The following is a 27,556-nucleotide window of genomic DNA, read 5'->3' as shown; positions in this document are numbered from 1 at the left end:
CAGCTTCATGGATTCAGTTTCAGAAATCTGTATTTGCTTAGACTCCCACCATCTTTGTTGAGTACTTTTCAAGGGGCCTCTATCTAGTGCTTCCATCAAAACTGCTGTCATAATTTTCATTGTGGAGTTAACTGGGTCACCTGGGCTACCAAGGCATTGGTAGCTAGGTTGACAATCAACGGAATTACTGAAACATCAGTAGCTGTTGAGTTAAACTATGATCTCCTCGCATACAATGGAATTGAGCAATCAAGCTATTGGGGGTGTCCATTTCAAAACACTTGACATCCCAATTTAACTAGGCTCATAGATTAGATTATTGCTTCGTCTTATAAAAAAAATCCATACGAGAGTAGAATCATCCTTCTTTTTGATTGGCTCCTTAGTGTTTAATTTTCCAGACTCATCTCCTGGATGATTTAAGTTCCTTAACATTTTCAATGTCTGAACCTTTTGAATTGGAGTTTCTCTACGTTCACTACAATTATGAAAGAAGTACAGATAACCCTTTCTTAGCAACTACTTGTTCACTGACCATTCAGAGTTATGCCAGTGATGGTCAAGGACACTTATAAATGGTCCTCAGAGTTGTGGCTATCACTTGTCCCTGCGTTCAGAATTCAATTTGGGCTCTTGTATAGTTGTGATGGTCTCAGTATCCTGTGGTCATGTAATTGCAATTTGTGATCTTCACTGCTGACTTTTGACAAGCAAAGTCAGTGGAGAAGCTTTTAGGAAATCATAAGTCAAAGTCCTGTGATGTCACCCTTAACAACTATTCACAGTTTAATGATCACAACCAGAATTGCTCTAATAAGCTTAGACATGTGATTTTTGACTTTATGACTGTGCCACATAGCAACAGAGATCCCAGTCCCAATTATGATCATTAACTGATTACTCCCTGTACATAGAAGTGCTTGGTCATATAGAGAGTATGAATGAGATCCACAGTGCAAAAATAAAATGCACAAAGGAAGTAAATCATCTGAGAGACAGTGAAAGACTGAGAAAATTGTGTTTGTATAAAGTTGAAGAGTTAAAATGAGGCAGGTGAGATGTTTAAAGAACAAAATGCACTGTATAAATCAGTGTAAGGATTATATAGTTAAGTGTGGCCCTAGAATTTTGAGAGTCTATAAGCTCTCTGTTATAAGCTAAATCTATGTGAAACATTTTCTCCCAAAAGCTTAGCATTTACATCTATAGTAGTTCTCCTATATTAGGTGCTTTCCTTTTTCTGTGTAACAATTACATTTATTTCTCTAAAGTATCTTGCTACTTGCATAATTCAAATTGTCTTCTTCCTTTAGCTTTTCTCTTTCTTCTTCCAGGTGGATGATTATGACATGGTGTCATCTTGATCTTCTCTAGAAAAGAGATGGGAGTCACATTAGAATTCATAAGGAAAGGAACCTTACAATAATATGATTGGGAGCAAGGCTTATTTTATTTTTACTCTTTCACCTTGTCTTTGGAAAAGCTTTGTGAAAGTTAAATAAAGACTCACAATTGCTTTAGGTGGTTAGAGAAAAAATGTGTTACAATAGATAAGATTTTTAAAAAGTTTTTTTGTCAGTACGGTAATTTTTTCACGCATTATATATCATTTGTTTTTAAATAGTCCCTGGATTATTCCAAAATAATAATTTAATTTATATGCTGGAGAGGTTGTGGAGTTTTCAGCATGGAAGGGAAGGATTAGCTTTTAGAGTTAAGCTATTTGAGCGATGAGAACTTTTTAAGAACTTTAAAAAACAAATGGTAATTAGGGAAGGTTGAGGCTGAGGCTAAAAGAGTGCGTTTTATGACATACAAAGAAGATTTATATGAAAGCATTATTTACTGTTTTAAAAAATTACTTTTCTTTTGATAAATATCGTGTCTATATGTTTTGATATTAAGAATTATGTAGCCTTCAGCAACTGCTTGACACTTCTCAGAGGCATCTGATTGGTTACCATCAAACAGATTGTTGGATTAGATAGGCCTTGGGCAAGGCTGATTTTATGTTCTTGAGAATAACTAGCATAATTTAAAAATGCCCATTAATCTGTAATAGTTTTTATCACAAAATCCTAGTGGACATAAATCTCTGAAAACCTTAATTTATTGAGTTTATAAAGTGATCTTATTTATTTTCAAAAGTTCAAGGTCTTACTTCAGCAATAGTTCTCAGTTTGGATTCAGGTACAATCAAATAGTAACTTAAATCTGGGTTTAGTGGAATTTGATGCCACAGATGAGTTTTCATTCAGACATTAACATGAAATAACTGGTAAATCCATTATTTTGGGAAGCAGTCTGGACACTGGTTGCTGCTTCAACTAAAAGATGAGTATGCTCCCGTGCAAGATTTGCATTTGATAAGGCTGCAGGTGTAGATGGTGTAGCTGGAGAAATGTCGACACATGGATGCATTGTGCATATGGAGAGGATGTGTGTCTTGTTTAACATCAGATCTGCATGGAAACTGCAACTGTGCATAACGGTTGGAATAATGCTCTTATTATTCTGTACGAAGTGAAGGGTGGGAAAAAACAACTGGCAGGGATATTCTGTAAGCTCAGAACAAAACACAATTCTCATTGTGGCAGAATTTTCCAAGACAGGATTTGTCTTCATTGTCAGAAAAAATATAATTGACTTTGCATGCAAATACTAAAGTTTGGAGACAGCATAATCTCTTTTGAAACTTAATCATCTCAAAAAGTCTCTATTTTTTAACAAAGCCAAATTCTCTTCAAACCTCTTCAGGTCTCTGCATCTGTTTCCCCTTGGGCATACTGAGAACAGTTAAATCTTTACTTAGAGTGATTTGATTCTTCAAATACGGAAAACAACAACATATGTGTTTGCCTTGATGTTTTAGATTGGTACCAGAGGATGTGGGAATGGATATCCTTAATGAGGCCATGCTAGATTCCTCTGCAATAGAGATGAGACCTGGTGAGTCTACATTTTAATTGTCTTTTTAAAAGTTTCATTCTCTCCTGGGGCATTTAATTATTCACCGACTGAACTATTTCTGTACTGTGATAATATTATTTATTTATTTGGAATAAAAATGGTTCAATTTTGATATTTAATTAATTCAATGGTTCCCTTGATCATCATTTGCAGTTCTCATCCACTTTCTACCGTGCTTAATTTCATTAGGCTGCAAATGAACTTGCTGCATATGATAATTAGCTACACTGCACTTTCTTCACTTCAGCCTGTACAGATTTAGCTTCTATTTACCAGTAAAAACAACACAATTAAAATTGCTGGCTAAGGTGTCATCAGTTAGAAAAGAAGTCTTTGACATATTAGATTATTCCTCAGCCATTGCATTACATCCAAGACCAGGGAAGATATAAATGGCAACTGCCCAGGATTTGAGTAATCATGTTTCAGGAAAAGTATACCAGGAAAGGGGGATTTTACAGCTGTGCATAAAATCTTCATATTTGTTCTGTTAATTAGAGGGGAACTGATGCCTTATCAGACGTAACAAAAATAGACACAGGTTGGCTGGCAACAGCTTTCTGCTCCAATTGAAATGTTATCCTTATTTGAATTGTAAATACAGTATTTTCTGTATCTGCTATTAAATATTGGGTCCAGGCATAAGAATGCTTTGCGATAATGAAGGCTGTAGTGAAGAAGCTCATGCATTTCTAAGGATGAAGTGGCTGTGTTACTTCACTTTGGTCCTTCACTGTTTTTACTGGTCCTTGCTGTAGCTGATGGGAGCTTCAAGACAAATACCAGTCAAGGAAGATTTAGCAGTGAGACCCACCTAATTGAAACATTACATTGCCTTTTTGTGCTAACAAAAAGAATCTTGTTCATCTTCTCTCTGAAATGGGTTCATCCATCAGAACAAAGGGTGTAATTTATCCTGATAATGGAGAGAAGATCCTTGGCAAAGCAAGATAGGATAGCTCAGGTTGGTACCTCATTCCTTCCATATCATGAAGCTCTTCATCCAGGCCCACTTCACCTAGGCCTTCTTGTTTTCTGGAGTCACATACAACTATTAGATATGTTGAGTAATTTTTCAAAAGTCGAATTAATTTAAATGCTACACTTGGAGTAATAGTTTTAACCTAAAACAGAGATTCTTCTCTTTCCGTGCTTATTCAGAACCTCCCAATTCGCTAGACCTTAATGGCTCTCATCCCAGAAGGATAAAGCTCACTGCTCCAAATATCAATCTCTCTTTGGACCAGAGTGAAGGATCTGTCCTTTCGGATGATAACCTGGACACTCCAGATGAAATTGATATTAATGTAGATGATCTTGACACACCAGATGAAGCAGATTCTTTAGAATATGCTGGACATGGTAATGAGTTTAATTTGGTAAAAGTGATTATCTATCTGTGTTTATTATGGGAGGGGGTATACACTTTGGCATGAAATTTTACAATTTTCTAGAAACCGAGCCGTCAGCTCATGAAGACATATGTGCAGTATAAAAATGAACAGCTCTAAGGAAAAGCAGAACATGCTTATATATGTGTGTATGTGATAGATAGGTGGTAGATAGATAGATAGATAGATAGAGTTATCAAATTGTCAGCTGTTGGTTATTTGTATACAATAGTTTTGGAAGATTAAATGTCTTATCTGTTTAATTGGATAGCAGGAAAAATTCTAATATTTAATATTTAGGATAAATAGTATTTCTAGTTCAGTTATTTTTAAAGATTCCAGATGCAAGTATAAACTTTGGAGGATACATTCTTGTATGCAGCTGTGATATTTATATATATTATGTAACCCCAATCCTAAAATGTAATACATGTTTTGTTTTAGAACTATGGATTTCTCTCTTTTTCTATCATGTCAAAGGAATCTATATAATTTCTTCATAATTATTTGGCTCTCCATTGATTTTTTTCACAGATTACATTGTTCCTACAAATAATCCAATTTAAGCACATATCGATTATTAACTTCATTATGTTAGAAGGATTAAATGGAAGAGGGTTAATTTATATTTAATATCTGTAAGGTTATTGTTATAATGTAACAATTAAAGTAACCAAAACCTTGAAATTTAATTGTTACATAATGAATTATGAATTCATCAGTCCTTTAGAACACAAAAAAGTACAAAAACTTTCAATTGATGGAAAGTTAGGGTTATTCCAGATTTGTAGTCTTGAGCCTCAAATATCATAAATCACATATTTGTGATTCAAGACTATAAATTATTTACTGCTTATGATCTTGCTATCATTGTAATGGAAGAACTACTGTGTATTACTTTATGTGGTCAGGCTTAACAATACATTCTGGGTCTCTCATCAGGATATCATTTTCCTACCAGGTGAACAATCAAGAAATTAAATATTTCAGTTAATTTTATATTCAGAAAATGAATGGGAAATATCAGAAAGCAATAAATACACATATACAAATGCACACATACATAGAAAATGATGTGCTACAATAAAATTTGAAAAGAAGGTTTATTCATGGAACTTTTGAGAATAATGTCATTCAATTAATTGTATAATTGATTTCAGAGTTAAATGCAGAAATTCAGTTTTGTTCCTGGATGAAACAGGCTTTTCTTATATTAATGGCTACTTACTTAAATCCTCTACTCTTGTATTTTCAGAAGAGCAACCAGCCATTAAAGAACCTTCTCAAGAAGAATCTGAATCCATCCCAGAATATACTGCTGAAGAGGAACGGGAAGACAACAGGTTATGGAGAACTGTTGTTATTGGAGACCAGGAGCAGAGGATTGATATGAAAGCAATTGAACCTTTTAAAAAGGTTATTTCTCATGGAGGTACAGAAAAAATATGTTTTATTAATTATACTAGCATAGAGTAATTATAAAACACTTGAAAGTATCCTAATTTCTAAATGGTATTGCACATCTAACATAAATTTAGAATGTGTTTCCTTGGAATAAAACAGCATTTGTGAATTATTGAATGAATTCCTTCGCTACTGAAAACTCTATAATGTATCCATAACAACAGAATACTTTTGATGTGAAATATGTGAGTTGATGAGTCATTAAATCATTTTATTCTGGGCATGGTATGCTCCAGTTTCCAGATCTCTGATTCACACTTTCAAAGGAAAGACAGAGCTTAAAAAAGAAAAAAAATGAGAGAAGAAAACACAACATATTCAGTATTTATGGTACAACTCCAGGCCTGTGTATTACAGGAACATTTCATCCTATTGAATGTTTGCTTTGAAATTAATATGTGGTGTGAAACTAGCCATGGTTTGTATACCATAGTCCCTGAGACATTCTTACATCAAATAGGAGGATGTCATGAGACATTCTGGTTTGGAAGTAGCTTTGTCAATGGTTCAGTGTTGTTGAATACTTTAAATTGAGATTCCCAGGTTGCTTTTCTCATTAAAATGTTACCAAATATGCCACTATGCTATTGGTTTGCTTCCCAACTTGCTTTAGCATATTTGATACTTATGCCCCCTGACCCTGAATTATGCAACTGGTAATGTGTGTGTGTGTGTGTTCAATTTATGAAACCTTCCAATTCTATTGTGTTAAGAACTGTTTGTGAGACATATATTTTTGACTCCACAGGATACTATGGTGATGGCTTGAATGCCATCATTGTATTTGCTGCATGCTTTCTACCGGATAGCAGTCAAATGGATTATGCATATGTCATGGAAAACCTTTTCCTGTGAGTGTGGAAATATTGTAGTAAAATTCTTTCATGTGGTGAAATAGATGATTTTCATTAAGAGATAAGTGCAGAGTTGAAATTGGTTCCTTTGTTGCTTAGTTCTTTTGAGGCAAACAGAAATTTGGTTTGTATAAATAAAATAAAATGAAATAAAATATACTACAATGGAAAGAAGCCATAGGGAAGTGATTCCTGTTTTGCCATAGTTAAGAGTGAATTGAGCCTTGATATTTAAAGAAAGTTTTTCTTGAAGTGCCCCTAACCTTCCATGGCTGAAGTCCTGAATTCCAATACAGATAGTCCTCAGGTTACCACAATTGAGCTCAAAATTTATGTTGGTAAGTAATTTTGCCCCATTTGACCTTTCTTGCCACAACTGTTAAGTGAACCACTGCAGTTGTTAAATTAGTAACACAATTGTTAAATGACTTCCCTATTGACTTTGCTTGTCAGAACATCCTAAACGTTGGGACATTGCAACAGTCAGAAATATTAACCAGTTGCTGTGATTTTAATTTTGATCACATGACTATGAAAAGGTTGCAGTGATTGTAAGTCTGGTAAATGGTCGTAAGTCATTTTTTTCAGTGCTGTTGTGACTTTAAACATTCACTAAGTTGAGGACTACCTGTAAAACTATAATTTCTCATTGTGGGAAAGCCACATAGGTCAGGAGTTTTGTCTGAATTTCCAGACTATATTCTTGCTTTGAATCCTGTCCCTGAAATGCTCCTAACTTCTCTACCAATGGAATGAGTTTAATAATTTACTTATACTGAAGTTTTCATGCCCTGAACAGTATAATTAGCATGGGCTTCTTATTTAAATATTTCACATTCCCAAAGGAGTGACCTGTACTATGTAGGTTACTTAGCGTATGGGTGGAATTATACTTTTAATAAAGAACTCCCTCAACTGCCAATTTTGTTGCTGGAAATTATGTATTTGCTTAAGTGCTAAAACATAGGGCAGTATTTCTCGGTCTTAACAACTTTTAAGATGTGTGAGCTTCAACTCCCAGAATTCCCCAGCCAGTTGAAGTCCACATATATTAAAGTTAATATTTTAAAGTTCCTAAGGTTAAAAAAATACTGGCATAGGAAAAAAAAATGCTTGTGAAAATATTATTTTCCTCCTCCTCCTCCTCCTCCTCCTCCTCCTCCTCCTCCTCCTCCTCCTCCTCCTCCTCTTCTTCTTCTTCTTCTTCTTCTTCTTCTTCTTCTTCTTTTTGTTTAGATATGTAATAAGTACTTTGGAGCTCATGGTTGCTGAAGACTATATGATTGTTTACTTAAATGGAGCAACTCCAAGGAGAAGAATGCCCGGACTCGGATGGATGAAAAGATGTTACCAGATGATTGACAGGCGGTTTGTGGATCACTTATATTTTCTAATTATTATTTTTCTTAGGCTATTTACTATTTTAAATCCTCTTGCCCCCTTCTTTTTAAAAGCAAGCTGTTGCTTGTGAGTATCACTAAAGATTAAGAATACATTTTAGAATGCATGTCAAAAGCGTGTGAATTAGTGTGTGATAGTGGCCATAGTTGTTGAACATGTGATTATTATTTTTCTCAACCAATGAGTTTCATACTGAAGACTTAGGCCCAGTATTCTTCAATATCTTCATAAACAACTTAGATGAGGGAATAGAAGGGATCTTACCAAATTTGCGGATGAAACTCAGTTAGCAGGAATAGCCTACATAGTAGGCTCAGGATCCAGATTGATATTGACAAACTTGAACATTGGGCCCTCTCTAACAAAATGAAATTCAATGTAGAGAAATAGTAAAGTATTACACTTAGGCAAGAAAAACCAAAAGTACACATATAGACTAGGTGAAAGAAAGCTTAATAACAGTAAGTGTGAGAGGGATCTTGGAGTCTTAGTGGATAATCAATTAAATATGAACCAGTAAATTGCGATGTCAACCAAAAAAATCCCAATGCAATCCTAAATTGCATTAACAGAGGGATACAATCAAGATCAAGTGAGAAAGACCACACCTAGAATACTGCATCCAGTTTTGGTCACTACACTATAAAAAAGATGTTGAGACTCTAGAAAGAGTGCAGAGAAGAGCAAACAGAATGATTAGGGGAGTGGAGGCTAAAACATATGATGAACATCGTAACGAGTCTAGTGAAGAGAAGGACTATGGGAGACATGATAGCAGTATTCCAATATTTGAGGAACTGCCACAGAGAGGAGGACAAGCTATTTTCCAAAGCACCTGAAGGCCAGGCAAGGAATAATGGATGGGAAATGAAAAAGGAGAGATTCAAGGAATAAGAAGTTTTCTGACATTGAGAGCAATCAGTGGAACAGCTTGCCTTCAGAAGTTGTGGGAGCTTCATCACTGGAAACTTTCAGAAAGAGACTGGACTGCCATCTGTCAGAAATAATGTAGGCTATCCTGCTCAGGTGGGGCGGGGTGGTGGTGGTGGACTAGATGATCTACAAGATCCTTTCCAACTCTCTTAATCTGTAATCTTTCTTTTTAAATGCAGATTAAGGAAGAATTTGAAATCATTCATCATAGTTCACCCTTCTTGGTTTATAAGGACAATTCTAGCTGTCACACGGCCATTTATAAGGTCAGACATTATCAATTTTGGACTTTCTAAAATACTGAGTTTTTGCATGATCAGGAACTGCTTTGATTGTGAGATAAGCAGTTGGGGAAGTAAAGAACAGCTTCTGATTCAGCTTTGTGCTGATATGGCTCTTTAAAATGATACATATATTTGTTTAATTTTACCATGAGTAACATATACAAGAAATACATTTATCATTTCCTTATAATAATTATATTTTAACTTCTATATATGGCATTATTACAGAATAATTTATGCAGATTTAATAGGTTGATGCAGGCAAAATGAGTGTTTGTTCTTTTTCTATGTAAACTAAGGGATAAGAAGTCCCTGCCTAGGTATCACCTACTGTGTTTCCCCGAAAATACGACCTGTCCTGTAACTAACGCCTTGCCACATTTTTCGCATGGGCAAAAATATAAGCCCACCCCCAAAAATAAGTCCCCTGGCCAGGCAGAGCACCGCTCACGACCTAGCGATATCCCGAAGGTACCAAGCCGCGAGCATAACTTCTTCTCCGGCTTCCAAACTCCAAAACTCAGCTGCCGAATCTTCCAGCAGCGGCCGTTCTAAGAGTGCACTCTATGGTTGTGGGCTGGCTGCTGGAAGACTCTGTCCGGAAGACTCACCGTCCGGCAGCCACTCCACAACCATATAGCATACTCCTAGAGCAGCCGCTGCTGGAAGACTCGGCAGCCGAGTTTTGGAGTTTGGAACCCGGAGAAGAAGTTATGCTCGGAGCGCGGCAGGTGCGGAACAGGCACTCGCGCAACCCCCCCCTCTCCAGCCGGGCCGAGCTTCATGCACTGACCTATGGGGTATCCCGAATGTGCCAAGCTGCAGGAGCTGGGGGGCGGGCAGAGCGCCTTAGGGATAGTGGGGATAGCGCCCTAGGTCAGTGAATGGCGCTCTACCCGGCTGGAGAGGGGGTTTGCCGGGTGGCTGCTCGTGAGTGTTGTCACCTCATGGCTGCTTCGCCCGTGAGGCTGTGCCTGGCTCTTCGGGAGCCCGGTCGCAAGGGAGAAGCTGCCAGGCAATCCCAAAGCAATAAGCCCTTCACCTCTAATAAGCCCAAGGCCATATTTTGTGGGGTAAAAGAAAATAAGACCCTGTCTTATTTTTGGGGAAACACGGTAACAAGTAGGTTATCTTGGATGAGGTTTGTATAAATTACTGTGATATTTTAAGACAGTACAGGTTGTCCTCAATTTATGGACACAAAAGAGACCAGAATTTATATTGCTAAGCAAGGCTGTTGCTAGATGGATCACACCTGATTTTATGACCTTTTTATCATAGTTGTTAAGCTAATTGTGCAGTCGTTAAACAAATCCATTGACTTTGCTTGTCGGAAGCTGGCTGGGAAAGTCGCAGATGGCAATCATATAACGCTGGGACACTACAGCCTTTGTAAATACATGCTGGTTGTAAATTTTGATCACGTTGGGGTGCTGCAATTGTTGTAAATATGAGGACCAGTCGTGACCTTTTCAGTGCCTTTCAGTAACTTTGAAAGGTCACTAAACATCATTCCTACACTAGCCTGCAATTTAGCAGCTTATTAATTAACATGGAGCTGAATTTTATATTTTATTTTATCCATATTGCTTAACCAGTGAATTGTGCTTTTTGTTTTTTCAGTTCAAAATTCAGTAATAAGATACAATATGTCAACACTTTGGCAGACCTTAATGAACTAATTCCAATGGAATATGTAAATGTCCCAGAAAGTATTGTCAAGTAAGTGAAGAGCATTTGGAGAATAATAATGAGATATGTTATTACTATAAAATAAAACAATTGATATTTTTAATGAAATTTAATTTTATCTAAGTAATATATAATATTTACAAAAGTACTCAACATTGTGATTAAAACTGAACAATGCTAGAAATAATTGTTTAACTTGTTTACTTGATTAAAATTTAAAACATAGAAAGCCAAGCCAAGAAAACAAAAGAGGAATGGTTAAGAAATCAGAATCAGTTTAACCTATAGAAGAGGTGATAGGGGGAAGCTAATTAAGCACTCTTCAAATATCTGAAGGTTGAATCAGTGATCTTATTCTCAATTACCTCAAAAAGAAGAGGTGGAACCATAGGTGGTATGCTGCTGGTTCGCACCTGTTCGGGCGAATCGGTAGTGGTGGTGGTGTGAGGCTCTGCCCACCCACCCAGATGTCATCAAGGACCTTCTGCGGATGCACGTGCGCTCCTCCTACCAAACCAGTAGTGAAGAAAATAGGATACCATTACTGGGTGGGATCAGTTAGTTAAAACTATAAGGAAGAAAACTCAGGCTAGAAGTTGGAAGAAACTCATGACAGCATCAATTGATAACCAGGGAACAGGTTGCCACACCAAGTGATAAGTTCTCTTCAGTGGTGGGTTCCGTATCCTTCACAACCGGTATGGTTGCAGCAAGGCCCGGCATCCACTACATGAACGTGTGCAGCGCGCCACACATGCGCACAGCGCATGTATGTGTGCTTACCTCTTGCGATGCCCCTGCGAGCCTCCGCGACACTCCAGCTGCTCGGTGGAGCATCGCGCAGGCGCTGTGTGCTCTGTGCACGTGTGCAGAAGCGCTGAAGAGCTCAAATACAGGTAAAAAGCTCGGGGGGGGGGCTCCAGAGCACCGTACCGGAACGGTACCTGGTGCTCTGGGCAGACACCGATACCCCCGTACCGGGGTGTACCGCCTACAACCCACCACTCCTCTTTTGCTGGAAGTCTCCAAACAGAGACTGGCTAATTGTTTATCAGGATGTTGTCGTAGATCCTGCACTAAGCCACATTAGGTGGCCTCTTTGGTATCTGTCAACTCTGTGATTTTGTGAAAGATCCAAAAATCAATTCCAATGTGTTACTGTCTCACTAATTTATTCATGCCATTTCTTTGTAGTAAAAAAATTAATAGTTCTCAAAATATTTGTGGAATTGCATGAGACATTGTAGAATGGGAGTATATTTTATTCACAGAAAGTGAAGATAAAATTCTCAAAGTGTTCATGTTCTGAGCACTGATGTTTTGGGGAAGCATCACTGTTTCTGGTTTGGGTACTGTATTCTTTATAAATTATTCTCCTATCGGAATTGCTAAGGATGATAGGATATTAATTCAATATAGTTGGACATTGCCAAGATGGGGAAAATCCAGAACTTTTCATGATTTTACCAGTTCTCCCAGTATGTATAATAGGTCTTGGTGTGAACATGCCAGCCCACTAATATCAAAGCGAGTCTGGAACCCATTGAATAAGGTCCAAAGGAATATACTATGCATAATGAAACAGACATTGTAGTTTAAATTTGCATTGGCAACGAGATGCATATATAAGAGCGTCAGTGCTGACTCTACACTTCAACTTGACATTGAGAATAGTTGCTTGTGACGTGAAGGTGATACATTTGGCACAAATATGATGTCTGCATATTATTTGACCTTGAATATGTTTGTCCTTCACCCACTTTTATCTTGAAAGGTATGATGAAGAGCGATCCATTCAGAGAAGAGTAAGGTAAAACCCTTGCTCTGCTGCAGCCTGTGTTGATGTTTTTAAATAACTGAGGATATCTGAGGCAGTAGAGGATTTCAGCAGCTGACATTTAAAAAGGCCCCATATCTCTCTGTAATGAATGTCACGCATGAGCTATTGAGATCAGTTATAAATTTCCTTAATTTGGCCTGTTCCGGATTTAACTTCAATCACTTTGTCAGCTTTGCACAGCATGCATGCTGCAAACTCCTGCTAGTTTTACAAGACCTGCCTACACATGGGCTACACACACACACACACACACACACACACACACACACACAATCAAAATCAGTAACACATTAGAAAAAAAACATTTTGTTGGTGCATAATTTCAAATGCATGTTCCTTGCTTGATTGACTTTTCTGCTTTTCCTTGCTTCTATTTTATGTTCTGCTTGCTTCTTCTCCTTCACCAATAACCTTTACTCACGCAGACTGGATGAAGAGCTCAGGGAGGCATCAGCAAAGTAAGACAGAATTCTGATAATAAACTATATTCCTTTTTCATTCTTAAAAAGGATTAACTATTAAGAAATTTCATGTTAATCATATGCAGGACTACACAGAAGTGTCATTAAGAAAAAATGAATATTACTGCTACATAATATTACGTAGGAGTAATATTCACTACTCTCAGTGGCACTTCTGCAGAGTGGCCTGGGGGATCCTGGGAATTGTACTTCAGCAGCATCCTAGTTCAGTCTAATTATAACTGCTAGGTAAAATGTTATTTTTAGGACATGGTGCACAATTGGTAATTCTTAAGGCTTTGTATTTTCTAATTCCACTTTCAGTGGCTGCTAATTTTCAATAACAGTAACTTTTCAATAACCTGGAGATATTAAGACTGGATAAGTTGCCCTAATACAGATAGTTGAGGGTAAAGAAGGAATCTTACAAGTGAAATAAAAACAAACAAGTTGTCTTTATGCATCCACTTACTGCTTTTATGTCACCAAAATCCATAAATCCACTGTATCTTTGTTACAAATGAAAATGCAAATATTTTCAAAGACATTTATTTGAAAAGAGATTCCAGAGTATATGGACAAATTTATTTCTTAAATGAATGTGTTTTCTATCAGCTTTAGAATTTTTCTTTAAAACAGTAATTTTAATCATTTTTTCTTCAGTGGAAAGTTATTACCTATTCATTGGCTAGGCTACAGTTGGATATGACATTTGGCAAATTGGATGATAAAATGGTTCCATTGATGTATTCTAAATTAGTCTAGGTTCCTTTAACAAAATAGATAATGTTTTTAGAGAGTATAGTTCAACTCATGCCCAGGATTTTACATTTTGATGAAGATTGATTTTTAAAAAGATAGAGTGGCATAACATTACACAGAACCCTCAGTTTAATGGACTGATGGGGGAAATGTTTTTGAGTCAAATGTTCATTAAATGCTGAAATTTTCATATATAAAACACAAATAATCTATATCTTATAAAATTATAAAATATATGCACATGTACATAACATGAACATAATGTTCAAAATGTACAATTCTTGTGTCATTCATAACACTGTCTGTTACTTGGGGCAAAGTTTCTTGTTATCAAAAGTCCAGATTTTCTTCATTGCATCCACTAAAGTCTACTGAATAGAATTTATTAAAATGGGGGTCGACTGATAGAAAAAATCACTACTGAGTCATTGCAAGCCTAAATAATCTTTTGCTAGACTGGCTGTATCCATGTCAATTGCATGAGCTTTACAGCACGCTGAAAAATGCATATGTTATTACCTTATTATGTGATTATAGTGGTAACTTTATGGATCAAAGTAGCCATTTCAGAAAGCTTGAAAATGCTGCTGCTATGAAGTTCAACTCCAATATACTGTTGTGAAGATGCATCTATTTTGAACGATGCCCAAAAGTAATTTTAGTAAGCTGCCTATCTGCTTACAGTCCTAGTTCCCTTGATAATGACCACAAGCAAGATTTTGATAGATTGCATCAACAAAGCTGTTCAGAGCAGTTGAAAGTATGTCATGACTATCATCTCATACTGCTCTGGTTAAAACTTTGTGCCTTATAGCATATATCCAATGCTATATTTGGTAATAATGGGTGATATCAGTGCAATATCTCACTGAATTATAGAAAATAAAGTTTAATATATACATGATACATTTTCCAGTCAGTATTAAGGATGAAATGGTATTCATATGACTGTCTTATAGCCCCATCCTATTTATGCTTAGGCAAGTAGAAGTCTCTATAAGTACAATCAGGATTGTCTAAGGTCATTTTCATAGGAGTAGCATTTCAACTATACATTCTTAAAATGCATTATTTTTTAAACTTCTTGCAGTAATTGACTCTAATATTCCAATTAGTCTGCTTCTATAATAGCAAAAAAAAAAAAAAAAAGTCTCATAACACTCTACAACCGTGATGGCAAACCTATGGCACGCATGCTGGAAGTGACTGCAGAGCCATCTCTCCAGGCACGCAAGCCGTTGCCCATTGCTCTTCCGGGTTCCAGCGCACCAGCCAGCTGGTTTTCACATGCGTGGGAGTGCCAGAAACCAGAACAGCCACCCAGCGCGCATGTGTGCGCGGGGCAGCTGCTCTTCCGGTTTCTGGTGCATGTGCGCATGCTCCCGTTTCGCCAACACGGCTCTACAACCTAACATTTTTGTGGCAAGCATTTCTGATGACTGTTGGGGAGACATTTCTTAATGAACATTGATAACTTATGAAGCCATATATATGATAAAATTTGCTTGTGAAAATGCCTTTTTTCTGCTTTTAAAGTAAATATATATTTATAAATATCTGTCTCTAACAAGCAAGAATGTATTTATTAAGTTTCATTTTCCCTTGCCTTCAGAGCAAGCTGTCTTTCAAATGAGCCTGAAATAACGTCAGTCAAACAGGAGTAAGAATTTCATAAACAAGCCATTATCTATGAGTATTATTCATAATAACATTATGCAAGAGATATTGTAGAACTGGGTAAACTCCAGGTAGTCTCTTTGAGATCCAAATATTTACAAGGGCCTTTTATCTTTAGTTTAGATAAAAGTTAAATTTTTAACAAAGATAAAATATAGATAAAAATTGCTACCAGTTTTATTATAAACATGTAACACATGACTCTATTATTAAGCTACTAAAGTATGTGTTAATGCTTTCATCTTATTTATTTATTTAATTAATTAATTTAAGACAATAGGTACAATTTGCAACTTTGCTTTAGTGGAATAACCTTTTCTTACTATATCTTTCTGGAGTCTACCCAGCCTCCTTTTTTGTTTGTCCTGTCACCTTTTTATATTTACTGTAAAATCTTTCATAGAGTTGCATTTTCATTTGCCTTTGTGGTTTGAATAACAAATAGTACAGGTAGTCTTCAACTTAGGACCACTATTGTGAGATCCCATTGCTAAGCAAGGCAGCTTTTAAGTGATTTGCCCTTAATTAACAACCTGTGCTGCCACAGTTGTTAAGCAAATTACTGCAACTGTTAAGTGAATCGTGCAGTTGTTAAGAGAATCTGGCTTCCCCCACATCAACTTTGCTTGTCAGAAGCCAGCTGGGAAAGTCACAAATGACCCTAGGATACAGCAATGGTGCTAAATACATGGGGGGGGGGGGGGTTTTCCAAGCACCTGAACTTGATTATGTCATCATGGTGGGAGGGGGGAGTTGTAATGGTAGCATATGTTAGGATTGTTCATAGGGTTTTTTTCAGTGCCGTTATAACTTTGAACAGGTGCTAAACTAAGATTTTAAGTTGAGGACTGCTGTACATAAATCTTTTTATAAAAAAGGAGAAGTATTCTGCATGTGTTGCATATCATTTTATAGTTTATGAAATCTATATGATGTTAGAAGAAATATACATTAGTGTTTAACCATTAAAGAAACCAATAAATGGATGAGTCTGGTAGTAGTTATTTATTATTCTGCAAGCTGTAAAAGAAACATTAGATTGGACTGTACTTATTTTTAATTAGACTTCAGATGACTCATTAAGTCCTATTGTTAAAATTTGTATTCAGCCCAGTTTTGTAAAGGAACTAAAAGGTATCAAGGATCACATCCAGAGTTGGTTGGTCATGAAAGTTAATTATGACAATACCATTATTAATAGCTTGATTAGACCTATAAATGTTAGAATCTTAAAAGACTATAATTATAGAATATCCTTCTATAACAATAATCTTTTTTGACAAAGTTGTTTTTCTTTTATTGAGTTGAAAATGGTACTTTCAAATAAAAGAGGATCAAAGTGTGTTGACTATTGGTAATAATTTTTATCAGTTATGGTATTGCATGGCATTAGACTTTGGACTAATCCATTAATAAAAAGTGCAATAATGGTAACTACTACTAGAGGAAGAAAGCTTTTTCATGAATGTTTGCTCTACAGTGTGTAATTCCATATCTCTGTATAATATAATGCAAATGGGGAATGGGGTGGGACAGGTATTGTGTTACAAACGAACACTGAGGTTTCAAAAGATTTTGTAGTTCAGAAACAGGAAGATTCTTACATCATGTTGTGCTGAGCATATAGTCAGCTTTTATGGAGGAGAAATAAAAGTGATGGGATTCTTGTTAGAATTACAAACTATAGTCTCAGATTTGATTGATAGTTTCTAGGTGTGCCTAGTGTAAGCTGGGCCCTGGGAAAACACTTTCTGTAAGGATTTTTCAGGCATCTATTGGAAAATGATCACTTGGAACTGTTTGAATTACACTCTGGCTAGCAGGTCCTCTGGAACTGGCTGAGATACAATCTTGTTGATTATATGAGGAGTTGGGGACCTCTGACTTAACAATCTGCCCTACCTCCCAGTACATTTCTGCTACAATTTAAAGGGCTAGTGGCCATCTATAAACTCTAATGACAGGGATTATTTATGGAACCATCTTTCTCCTATTGTGTCTGTTCATCTTGTGTGATCTGACATGGTGGATTTTTTTCCAGGTCCTTTATATTAAAAGAATAAAAATTCAAGTGATGTTTGAGATAGTTCAGCTTTTATCACGTGTAATGTCTGAGTCTGGGCAGTAACCAGATAGGATATTACTAGGGCTAGTTATATGTGTGTTCTGCTCTTTGCTCCTTAGAGGAAGTCCTGCATACATATGCAATAACAATCCATTGTACTGACTCTTCCTTTTCTTTTTCTAAAGCATCAACATGACCATGAAAAGTTCTTAAATTCCATGGAAATTGGAGAAGAAAATTGATGTTCCTGAGTCTTGAAGATGGGACAGTTTGGCTTGTCATTGGAACACTCGGGTCTTCTTGCGCACAAATCTCTTTTGTTTCCCCAAAGCTGTCTGTGCAAGAAAGACTCCTGGTAGATTTAACCTTTGTTCTCTGATCACTTAGTGTTATTCAGAGCATTCTGAAATTAAAGTAGCAGAGGTGGCTGCTACAGCCAGAATAGTAGCAGAGGTGCAGATAATGACTTTGTGTAATATTATATCAGGAGTAGATTTACAGTAAGGAAAATTCTGCATTTTTGAATTCCAAATTATTTTGCCATTAATGTGCCTCACCTGTGATTTTATAGTGTGGTTCAGTCTTTTTTGTCTTCTACATATTTATGTATTAATGGCTAGATATTTTAGCTTCCATGCAGCAATGCTGATCTTCCTTCCTTTTTTCCCCATGACCCGATGATTGAGATATCTCCATAGATAACAATCAGATGGCTGCAGGAAAGAGAACTAACACGGTGCTGCCATCTAGTGTGTGCAGTCTGGGATCTTAGAACATTTCCAAGGAGCTCTGGGTTGCATACCGTATTCTTATAAGAAAAGATACAGGATCCCCCATTCACACACCATTGGTCAATATTTATGAGTCAATATTTTCTGGATTCTGCAATTTTCATGAAACCAGGGCAAAGTTTTGCACAGCTTGGGTCTCTTTTTCTTCTGGCTTTGGTCTTGTTTCACCTTGCTTCTCTAAAGTGGCTAATCCCTCGGTCACCGTCTGCTTTTTCATAATTAAGATAGGGGAAAAAATGCAGGTAAATGTATTAGAAAGCCAGGCAGTTCTAATCCTTCTAGTCAGTTTCATACTCCCTGTAAAATAACAACAATAATAGAAAACTCTGCTGGCTTCATGTTTTCTTTTGAGAAAAGTAAACTCATTGAACTTTTGCCTCTTCAGGTTCTTAATCTCATTCCCCCTTCCCCACGCTCCCCCAAGTTATAGTCCAGCCTGCAGTGATGTTTTGAACTATTGAAAAAAGTGTCCTATGGGAAATGCCACCATGCTATCCTTTGAAGATCACCAGAAGAGGATATATTTTAAATAGTAAAAAAAATATGGTAATTTCGACCTGTAACAACTTTTTTGGGGAGGACAAATGGCTAGATATGCCAAACAAAAAACAAAATAAAATAAAACCCCAGGTTCCTGCAAAAATGGCTAGAGATGCAAATAGTAATAATAATAATAACTGGCTACTTGTGGCCTATCTGTTCTCAGTATTTTGAAGCTGGCAGAAGTGAAGATAATTGGAAATTTGGCTTCAAACTTGGTTATGAGAGATTGTAAAGTGGAAAAAGGTTGCTTGTTATGGAAGTGTCCCAAGATTAGTTATTTCTTGGCTCTTTTAATATATAAATGCAGAGTATTTCTTGGGGAAAAAAGGAAAAGCTTTTAAGTGAGTTTTAAGTGAGATCCTAATGTGATTCAGAGCCTTCACAGATGTTGATTTGGCACTGTTAACTGCCATTGCCCTCTTTTGGCTCCTATAAATTTTGTGCTTTTTTTATTGTTTAAATTGCAGATTGGGAACCATTCCTATTTTTTTTTTAAAAAAAAACTTAATTATGTAGAAGTAATTGTGAAAAAAGCCAAAAGTTCAATGTTCTCTCATAGCCTAATAAGTGGAGAGAGGGATGACTACATATGAGAACATATATGGATAGAAATAAAACCCAATACATGGATTCAATAAAGCTAAAACCCTTGATAAAATGATAGGATAATGTTCTGAAACATTGGTACAAAATAAAGTAAAATAATATTTTTATTCCTATAATAGTATTCATGGCTATCATAGCATCAAGTCAACATTTACTGCTAATTATTGCATCAGCCAGTCATAGAATAGCATTCATATATTAAGGAGAAAGCTTACACATTTTGAAAAATGCTAGTTAATTTCAAAGCATGGTGACCAAGGAATCATTGGATGGACTGAAGTTTATTGTTAGGAATTAATAGCATTATATTTAGTTATTTAATAAGCATATTTATTTAATCAAACTTTGCAGTAATAAAAGGCATAACTTGTTCATAAGAATTTATTATAATAAGCTTAAAAACCACACAGTACTATCATCTTCTTGTAGCAATATAGCTTTCCATAGATTTAGATATACACAATGGCATCTAAGGTCATTTACATTATTATTATTAATCATTAATAGTCACGCTGAATAGAAGTGACCTAGAGCACCTATGTTTGCAGTTTTCTCCATTGATATACCATTCAGAATATATTGTTCATCTCCTGGGGAAACTATGAAACATATACTGTACATCATAAAGAAGCAGAAAGTCAGCATATAAATCATGAAAGTTGGGGGGAAAAGGCTTGCCTCCATTTTAATAAATTGAATTTTGTTTTAAAATGTTATTTTACCATTTATGAGATTATAACTATAAATTAGGTTATTAATTTATTAATTTAATAATTTAATAATCTTTCTTGTCTTTACCTCATGTTTTGTGCTTGTAATCGTATCTTGCATATTTACTCTGACTATGTCTCAGGTCTTCTTGTGTTATTGATATCAAACTTAATCAAATTTGGAGACTACTCATCTCACAGAGCAAGTTATTATTTTTAAAATGTAAGTTTAAATCTTTAAATTGAATCTTTAGACTTTAAAATAACACTAGAATGTTAAAATTGTATTCCTTGGAAAAGGCATTGATTTAAACCACAGTGTTGTTGTAATGATGACACATGCATCATAATGTCATCTTACAAAAAACATGATTATGTAATTATGTTATGAATCACATCATAATGCAAGCACCTGATTGTTTTGTTTTCTATTCTGTATTCTTAAATTTTTATTTAGTATTTTTTAAAAGAACAAGCAAGCAAGGAGAAAAGAAAAAAAGATACAAAACATATTTATATGTGGACAAAAGTTATTATCAAGATTGTACAGTTCGTGATTACTATATTTGTATGACTCTGTACTTTAAATCCTCCCAAGTCCTTGGAAAATAGGATGATATAAACACTAATACAAATAAATAGAATAAAATAATAATAATTTGCACAAAACCATCATGGCATGCATCTCATCACTTGCTGCCTCTTGCCATCCCTTCAGATGTCTATGTTCCTTGACACCACACAAATCATCTTATCAGCTCTTGGGAATAGCATCCTATTCAGTTTAGGATCTCTGCTTTGTTTATCACTTATTTTTAATTTCTGTTTAGTATTTTAACACTCGGGACTGAGCTGAAGTTTTCAAAAGTTTGTTTTCTTAAACGTTGCCTTCTAATTTTGATGTGGCATCATATTTATTTATTTTTATTTTTGTGTTTGTGTCGTTGCTAAGCTTGAATTTCCATTTAATGTTTTGTGTGCAACCATGGCTATAAAGTTAGGAGCAGCCATCAAGTGGCTTTCAGATTTCAGTGGCTGAGATTTTACAGTTATTAAGAGTTGAGTTGTTTACATCTTGGTTCCCAGGAAGCCTACTCCTTATCCTTTTATTTAGTAAGTGAAAGGTAACATTTTTAAAGTTAGCATTCAAATATTAAGATTTGTATCTTAATGAGCACTCCTGATTTGAATCCTCATTGGATCCCTGATAGCTGTTTAGATTCTACCACCCAGAACAAGAGAGGGTCAATTACTTAGATGTTATTGCAAAGCCAGTTATTCTCCACAAGTATTTGTAAACTGTTTGTACTAAGAAACAAGCATTTTGAAGGATGGGGTGATTTGTAGTATTGCCATGAGCTATGTCCCTGAACAGTATATCTTGTTACACACTATATTAAGAGTGAATAAGCAAAAACAGTCCTGTAATTAGTACTTCAATTATCATTAGAGCCAAAGTACATCCCGGTGGGCTACTTGAGTCCTACTCAGATTATTTGGAAAACTGCAATTATACAAATCAACATGCCTTTACAAAGTTTGTAATCAACTTTGTATTGTTTCTCAACTCTGTTTAAATTCAGAACTGATGGCGTTCTTTAAAAATCCTCATGTGGGAGGATGATGACAGGGTCAGATTCCCTTCACTACAACTTATGAATAGATATTGTTTACTCTTCTCATTTTACCATGTCCTGGGATCACAGTGAATCTGTGGAAATGATCAGCTTGCATTGGTTTGAATAAAAAAAGCAGTGTTGTACACAAAGGGGGTTATACGGATGGAGAAGGAATCAGTGTATCTTCAAGTAAATCATCCTAAGAGTATATGTGCCTTTGGGGTCGATTTTGAGCTGTTGTATGTACATACATACGTTTGTGTACACACACACACACGCACACACACACCTGTGTTGAATTCTTACATTCATATTGCTAATTCTTTTTTGTATAAAGATTTAAACAGACCATATTTAGCAATATGAATTTCCAAATAATCCTTAACTTACAACAATCATTAGTGACTTTCCAAAGTTACAACAGACCCCTAAAAATGGGATTTAGAAGTTTGACATTCTGACATCTAAGCCCTTGTTGGAATGCATTTGAGTGTAAGTAGCTCAGGTTGGTAGTTGGGCTGTTGGTTGGAGGTCTGAGTTTGGCAATTCGGTTGCAATTCCAGCAGACATCGTCAGTGGATTGTCAATTCAAAGTGCACTGACGATGTCTCCTCAAATGGTGATGAAACATTTGCAACCAAATTGCCAAGCTCTGAGCTCAGGCCAACAGTTCATCTAAGCCCTCCCCCACAGTCACGTGACTTCAGTTTGGGCACTTGGCAACTGGTCTTTAGTTACAACATCCTGCAGTCACATGACTGTAAATTTACAACCCCCCCCCCCGGAACTGGTAGTAACTTCAGGTTTCTGGCATAAAACGACCCATAGTGAAAAATGGGTTTGTTTATACAGACCACCACAAAAAAGGGTAATAAAATAATAGTTTTGAATTTTATGTTATTTTTTGGCTTTGAGATTAATTAATAGTAAGGAACAGCTTCGTCTGCTCTTACATGTTAATCAGAAGTTTAACTTTCAGTTCTTGGTGATCAACATCAGCTGCTGGAATTTTGAACTTGAGATTTGATGAGTAGAATGGTATGGGATTATAGAAGTAATGTATATTATTATGAACTTAAGCGTTTGCTGTATTTTATCTATCCCTGTACCAAAGAAAGTTGGAAGTCATTATTTTTCTATTCTTTTCTTTTTCTTTCATTTTTTTTTTTTTTGCTCTTTTATCTTGCTTTTTTTCTTGACTTTCCCTTTTTTCAATTCTTTTTCTTTTTGCTCATTTGCCTTCTTGGGTTTTATTTTAAATTAAGTAAAGACGTGTGTGTGTGTGTGTGTGTGTGTGTGTTTGTGTAATAGACATCACACATATACAGGTGCATACAAGATGTACATACCTCTACCATGCACCCGCAATAGAGAACTTGCATAGCTCAAAAATAGAAATTATTTTGAGCATTATATTTTAAGGTTTTGATCCTGTGCATCTTGTCTCTAGAGCAAATCCCACTGACTTCAGTGTATTTATTGCCTAATAACTGTACCTAGATCATCAACCTGATGATCCATCTATGGTTAAGTTACATGCATCTAAGCTCGTGTATTTAAATCACCTATGCATACCTAATTTCATATAATTAGGTATGAATTATTGCAATTCTTCTGGGGAAAAAATCCCCTTGTTAACTATTTGAACAAAATGTAAAATCAATCCAACTCCTGTCAAATGTTGATACTTGAGAAGATATGAACAATAAATGCCTTGTTAAAAATGTAATAGACTATCCATTATGATTGTGTATGCATGTTAACTAATACATATATTAACATATCTTTTGAAATGTATAGATCTAATAACAAAAGCAAATTATTCTAAGTCCAATGTTTTAGGGAAAATTCAACAAAAATGATTTAAAAATAAATAAATAAATGTTGTATACTTACTATGGGATACATAGAGGTCATCTCTTTAAAAAGCCCTTCTCTCATGGCTTACTAAAGAAAAGATAGTCCCATGTTCACATTAACTGTAACCACAAATTTGTGTGGTTTGAACTTTGTTTGTTATTGACTGGTGGTCATAGACTGTTGTGCTGATTTAATGATGGGACATGATATATCAAAAATTAAGAACTTTAAAGACCCACAAATTTTAGAGAAAGGGATTAAAACATAGCATCAGCACATCAATCCTCGGTGCAGGCTGGAGAATCCATACTGATTATTCAAACATACATATCTAAAGCTCTGCTCACTATTGTGGAGAGGGAAATTAGGGAGAAGAGGACACAAAAAAGGATTAAATTATACTCAAATGTTTCTGATTCCCTGATCCTTGACTTCATCAGGTGTCAGGTCTTCCCTTCTGCAGCAATCTGGGCCTTCAGAAACAACAGTGAAAAAAAAACCCCAAACTTATGAGCCCCTCAAACAGTTCCAGAGAACATAGCTCTAAATTCGGTTGGGCTTATGTTTTTGGTTAGATGATAGCTTTATATTGCATATATCATGATTATTTTTAAAAATAAGTTTACATGCTATGCAAGAATGGAATCTCTGGAGTGGATATTTTGCCATGATGCTATCATTGGTAATAAAATATAATTTATCCTTTATCTGGAATGGCTCTGAAGGTTTATTTTGTTCAGTATGCTATGTTATATAGGTTAAGCAGAATAAAATATGTAATATCAGTAGACATACAGTATGTATGCATGATTCAATAATAAAATGGATTCAAATCCAATTAAAAAAAATGTCCATTCAGGCCAAACCAGTTTCAACTGAAATGATCACAAGTGAATCTTACATATATTTTCATGAAATTCCATTGGTGCAGTCGAACACTTTTGTTCATGTAGCCTTTGTTCCTGTGGTATGTCTTAAGGTCAGCTTTAAGTGCAGTAAACAGTTGTGAGATTTCCAGAGCTTAAAATCACACTGAGAGGGGCCACAGATAGAAAACATTCTTCAGTACACATAATCATTGTCTTCAATAAATGTGAGATTGATATGTGTGGAACTAGTGGACATGCCTGCAGAGATACCCACACAGTTGCTGCTTCTCTTCATATGTGCAGAATTTATTTTCAAATGCCTGAAGGAATTTAGTTGTCAGCAATTGTTGTGTTGCAGGAAGGCTGGTGCTTGATAAAAGAGTTACACTGAACTGTTGAGGAAGTTGTGGCCTTCCTGCACCAAGTAACCGTTGGGCCCTTTCCAATTCGGGAATTTCACATGGCATATTGAAAGCCTTTCTCCAGAACTAAACTCTTAACTAAGCATACAGTGCTGTTTACATGAGTGGGACCATTTTTAGGGTCACCTCTGATCAAACCCCAATGTTTCTAGCAGTGGTACCACACTGGCACAAGATACGCCCATGTGAGTCAGCTAATCAACCAATCTAAAGCTTTCATACATTGTGGTAGGGAGATACACTAATTCATGTTGACTTTGTAGTGTTTCCATTAGTAACATAAATGGAGACAAATCGTGACAGATTCCTATCACACTTGGCTAATAAAGAATATTCTAATTCTAATGAACATTTCATTAGAATGATCAAGTAATGGACATGCTGATACAGTTTTCTTGGTAAAAGTATGAAATTAGTTACCATTGCATTATATTGAAATTGAAAAATAATACTCTATAAGGCTTATAGAGTATTATTTTTCAATTTCCTTATTTTGCCTCATGCCCTAAAATATCCTGTGGTCTCCCATTTTAGTACTCTGACCTTCAACTTTCAAGATCAAGCAAAGTTGGCCATAGCGCCATCTATCTGGGTGCTATGTACTGGCATGTAATTTTAACCCCAAGCAATATAGGGTAGTAAATGATAATGACTATAATTGCTGCTTTCATTTTCTGTTGTAATTGATTTTCTTTAACATTACATTTTTTTTTCTCTTTTCGGCTTTTGAGACTGGTTTTTGCAACTGGAAATGCAGTTTCTATTTTATCCTCCTTTTTAAAAACAAACTGGAGATCACCAATTAAGAGAATTTAGTAGAGATTTGCAGAATGATTGCAATTTATGAACAAAGAAAACCTGAACATAGACCATGTCAGGTATTTACTTTGCTTAAAATACGTATAGTAGTGGAATTATACAAACTTAGTTTGTGTTGCTTGTTAGAATCTTGTTAGAGAGGCATAGTGTGATGGGTGGAAGGATAAGTGACAAAGCTTTGACAGAAGGTCAGCGTGGGAGAAAGTAGCACAGCTGTTGTGTTTGCTGCTACTCTCTTTCCCCAAAAGTCATATTACAGGGTAATTAACCAAAACACTGAAAAAAAGAATTATTCAGCTACTACTGTTATACCTAACAAGTAATCTTCATGCCTAATACTGTTAACTATCTGATGTTTATCCTTCTCTGATGATATTTAGATAGAACTAGCTAGATATTTGAGCATCAGTAATATGTAGCAGAAATGAGACTCAAATGATGATAACTCTGGGCTTGTATTTCTTATTCTAAACAAAATTAAGATTTGGGCACAAACAATTGCAAAAGAAAACGGGTTCTTCAATGAGTGATGTAGCAAAACCACAAGGTATGTCGTTCAGTATCTATCTCTTTTTTCACACACAAATTAGCATTTCAGGATTCTTGTTCTTACCTTGTCAGTCACATTAAAATGTCCTTTTTCATAATTTTACACTACTGTATATAAGTATACAGGAATAAATTACTTGAGCTTATTCTAGAAATAAATCTACAAAAGTGTATGTCAAAAAAGTTTTTGATTTGCCACGGATAAATTAAGATATTTACTATTGTTTTTCTTCAATATAGGCGTTCACAACATTTTTTGGGGACAGACGGACTACACTTGTTGAATGACATACCAAGTGACATATCCCAAAATTGGCTTAACTTAATATAAATTGAACACATATTAAAATACAACTACCGACTTTGGTTAGGCTGAGAGAAAGTATGACTGGTTCAAAATTATCTGTGATTCAGGTTACTGATAAGATTAGGGTTTAAATAAAACTGTGTGTTAAAGGTTATTGCTCACATCTACTCTGAGGAATTTGCTCTTCTATGGTTAGGATTGCACTTAAAAACCTCAGTTTTCACTAAACTTCTGAAAACATTTTTTTCAGTCAATGTGCTGGCAAATCAGCATTTTTTCTTCAAAATTGCTTCTTGAAACACTGTTATATACTGTGATTTACTGTGCACAGTAGATTGTTTGATTCAGACTTACAAAAAAATAACTGCTAGGGGCCGGGTAATCCCCAGTTTCATAAGGAAACTAGTTTCTGGAAAGCCATTTTTGAGAGCTGGAGCATTTACACAAACTCTATTCATTTTAAAAATTGAAAAAATTAACCTCCTGTCCTCTTTGCTAGTCAGCAATGAAGACATTGTCTGACTGTGTTAATTCTTACGGCTTGATTAATTCTATCTACATTCCTCAGATATCTGGTTACTAGGAACACCTGTAGCTTATTTAGAGGGGGGGGGGCTTTTGCACTATAACAAGGAACCAATAAAGACCAGACTAATATTTCATAGAT

General features: G+C 35.7%; 1 protein-coding gene across 7 annotated transcripts in view; it reads left to right on the top strand.

The window, feature by feature from the left end:
- The window catches only part of PRUNE2 (prune homolog 2 with BCH domain), a 104,741-nt gene extending 83,835 nt beyond the window's left edge, over nt 1–20,906 (top strand). For 3 of the 7 annotated variants that reach the window (XM_032214599.1, XM_032214597.1, XM_032214602.1), the window contains 10 exons: nt 2,873–2,949; nt 4,132–4,332; nt 5,617–5,793; nt 6,574–6,676; nt 7,916–8,047; nt 9,193–9,279; nt 10,921–11,019; nt 12,764–12,799; nt 15,665–15,712; nt 17,980–20,906. In XM_032214599.1, the coding sequence (XP_032070490.1) occupies nt 2,873–2,949; nt 4,132–4,332; nt 5,617–5,793; nt 6,574–6,676; nt 7,916–8,047; nt 9,193–9,279; nt 10,921–11,019; nt 12,764–12,799; nt 15,665–15,712; nt 17,980–18,007 (988 nt within the window). In that variant the 3' untranslated portion in view covers nt 18,008–20,906. Of the gene's footprint in view, nt 1–2,872; nt 2,950–4,131; nt 4,333–5,616; nt 5,794–6,573; nt 6,677–7,915; nt 8,048–9,192; nt 9,280–10,920; nt 11,020–12,763; nt 12,800–13,254; nt 13,288–15,664; nt 15,713–17,979 lie in introns of all 7 variants that reach the window. The other 4 variants (XM_032214604.1, XM_032214598.1, XM_032214600.1 and 1 more) reach the window with 4 other exon arrangements.
- Nucleotides 20,907–27,556: the final 6,650 nt, after the last annotated feature.

The sequence above is a fragment of the Thamnophis elegans genome, chromosome 3 (genome assembly GCF_009769535.1).
Source record: "Thamnophis elegans isolate rThaEle1 chromosome 3, rThaEle1.pri, whole genome shotgun sequence".
Lineage (NCBI taxonomy): Eukaryota > Metazoa > Chordata > Lepidosauria > Squamata > Colubridae > Thamnophis > Thamnophis elegans.
This window is presented reverse-complemented; position numbering and strand designations above follow the sequence as displayed.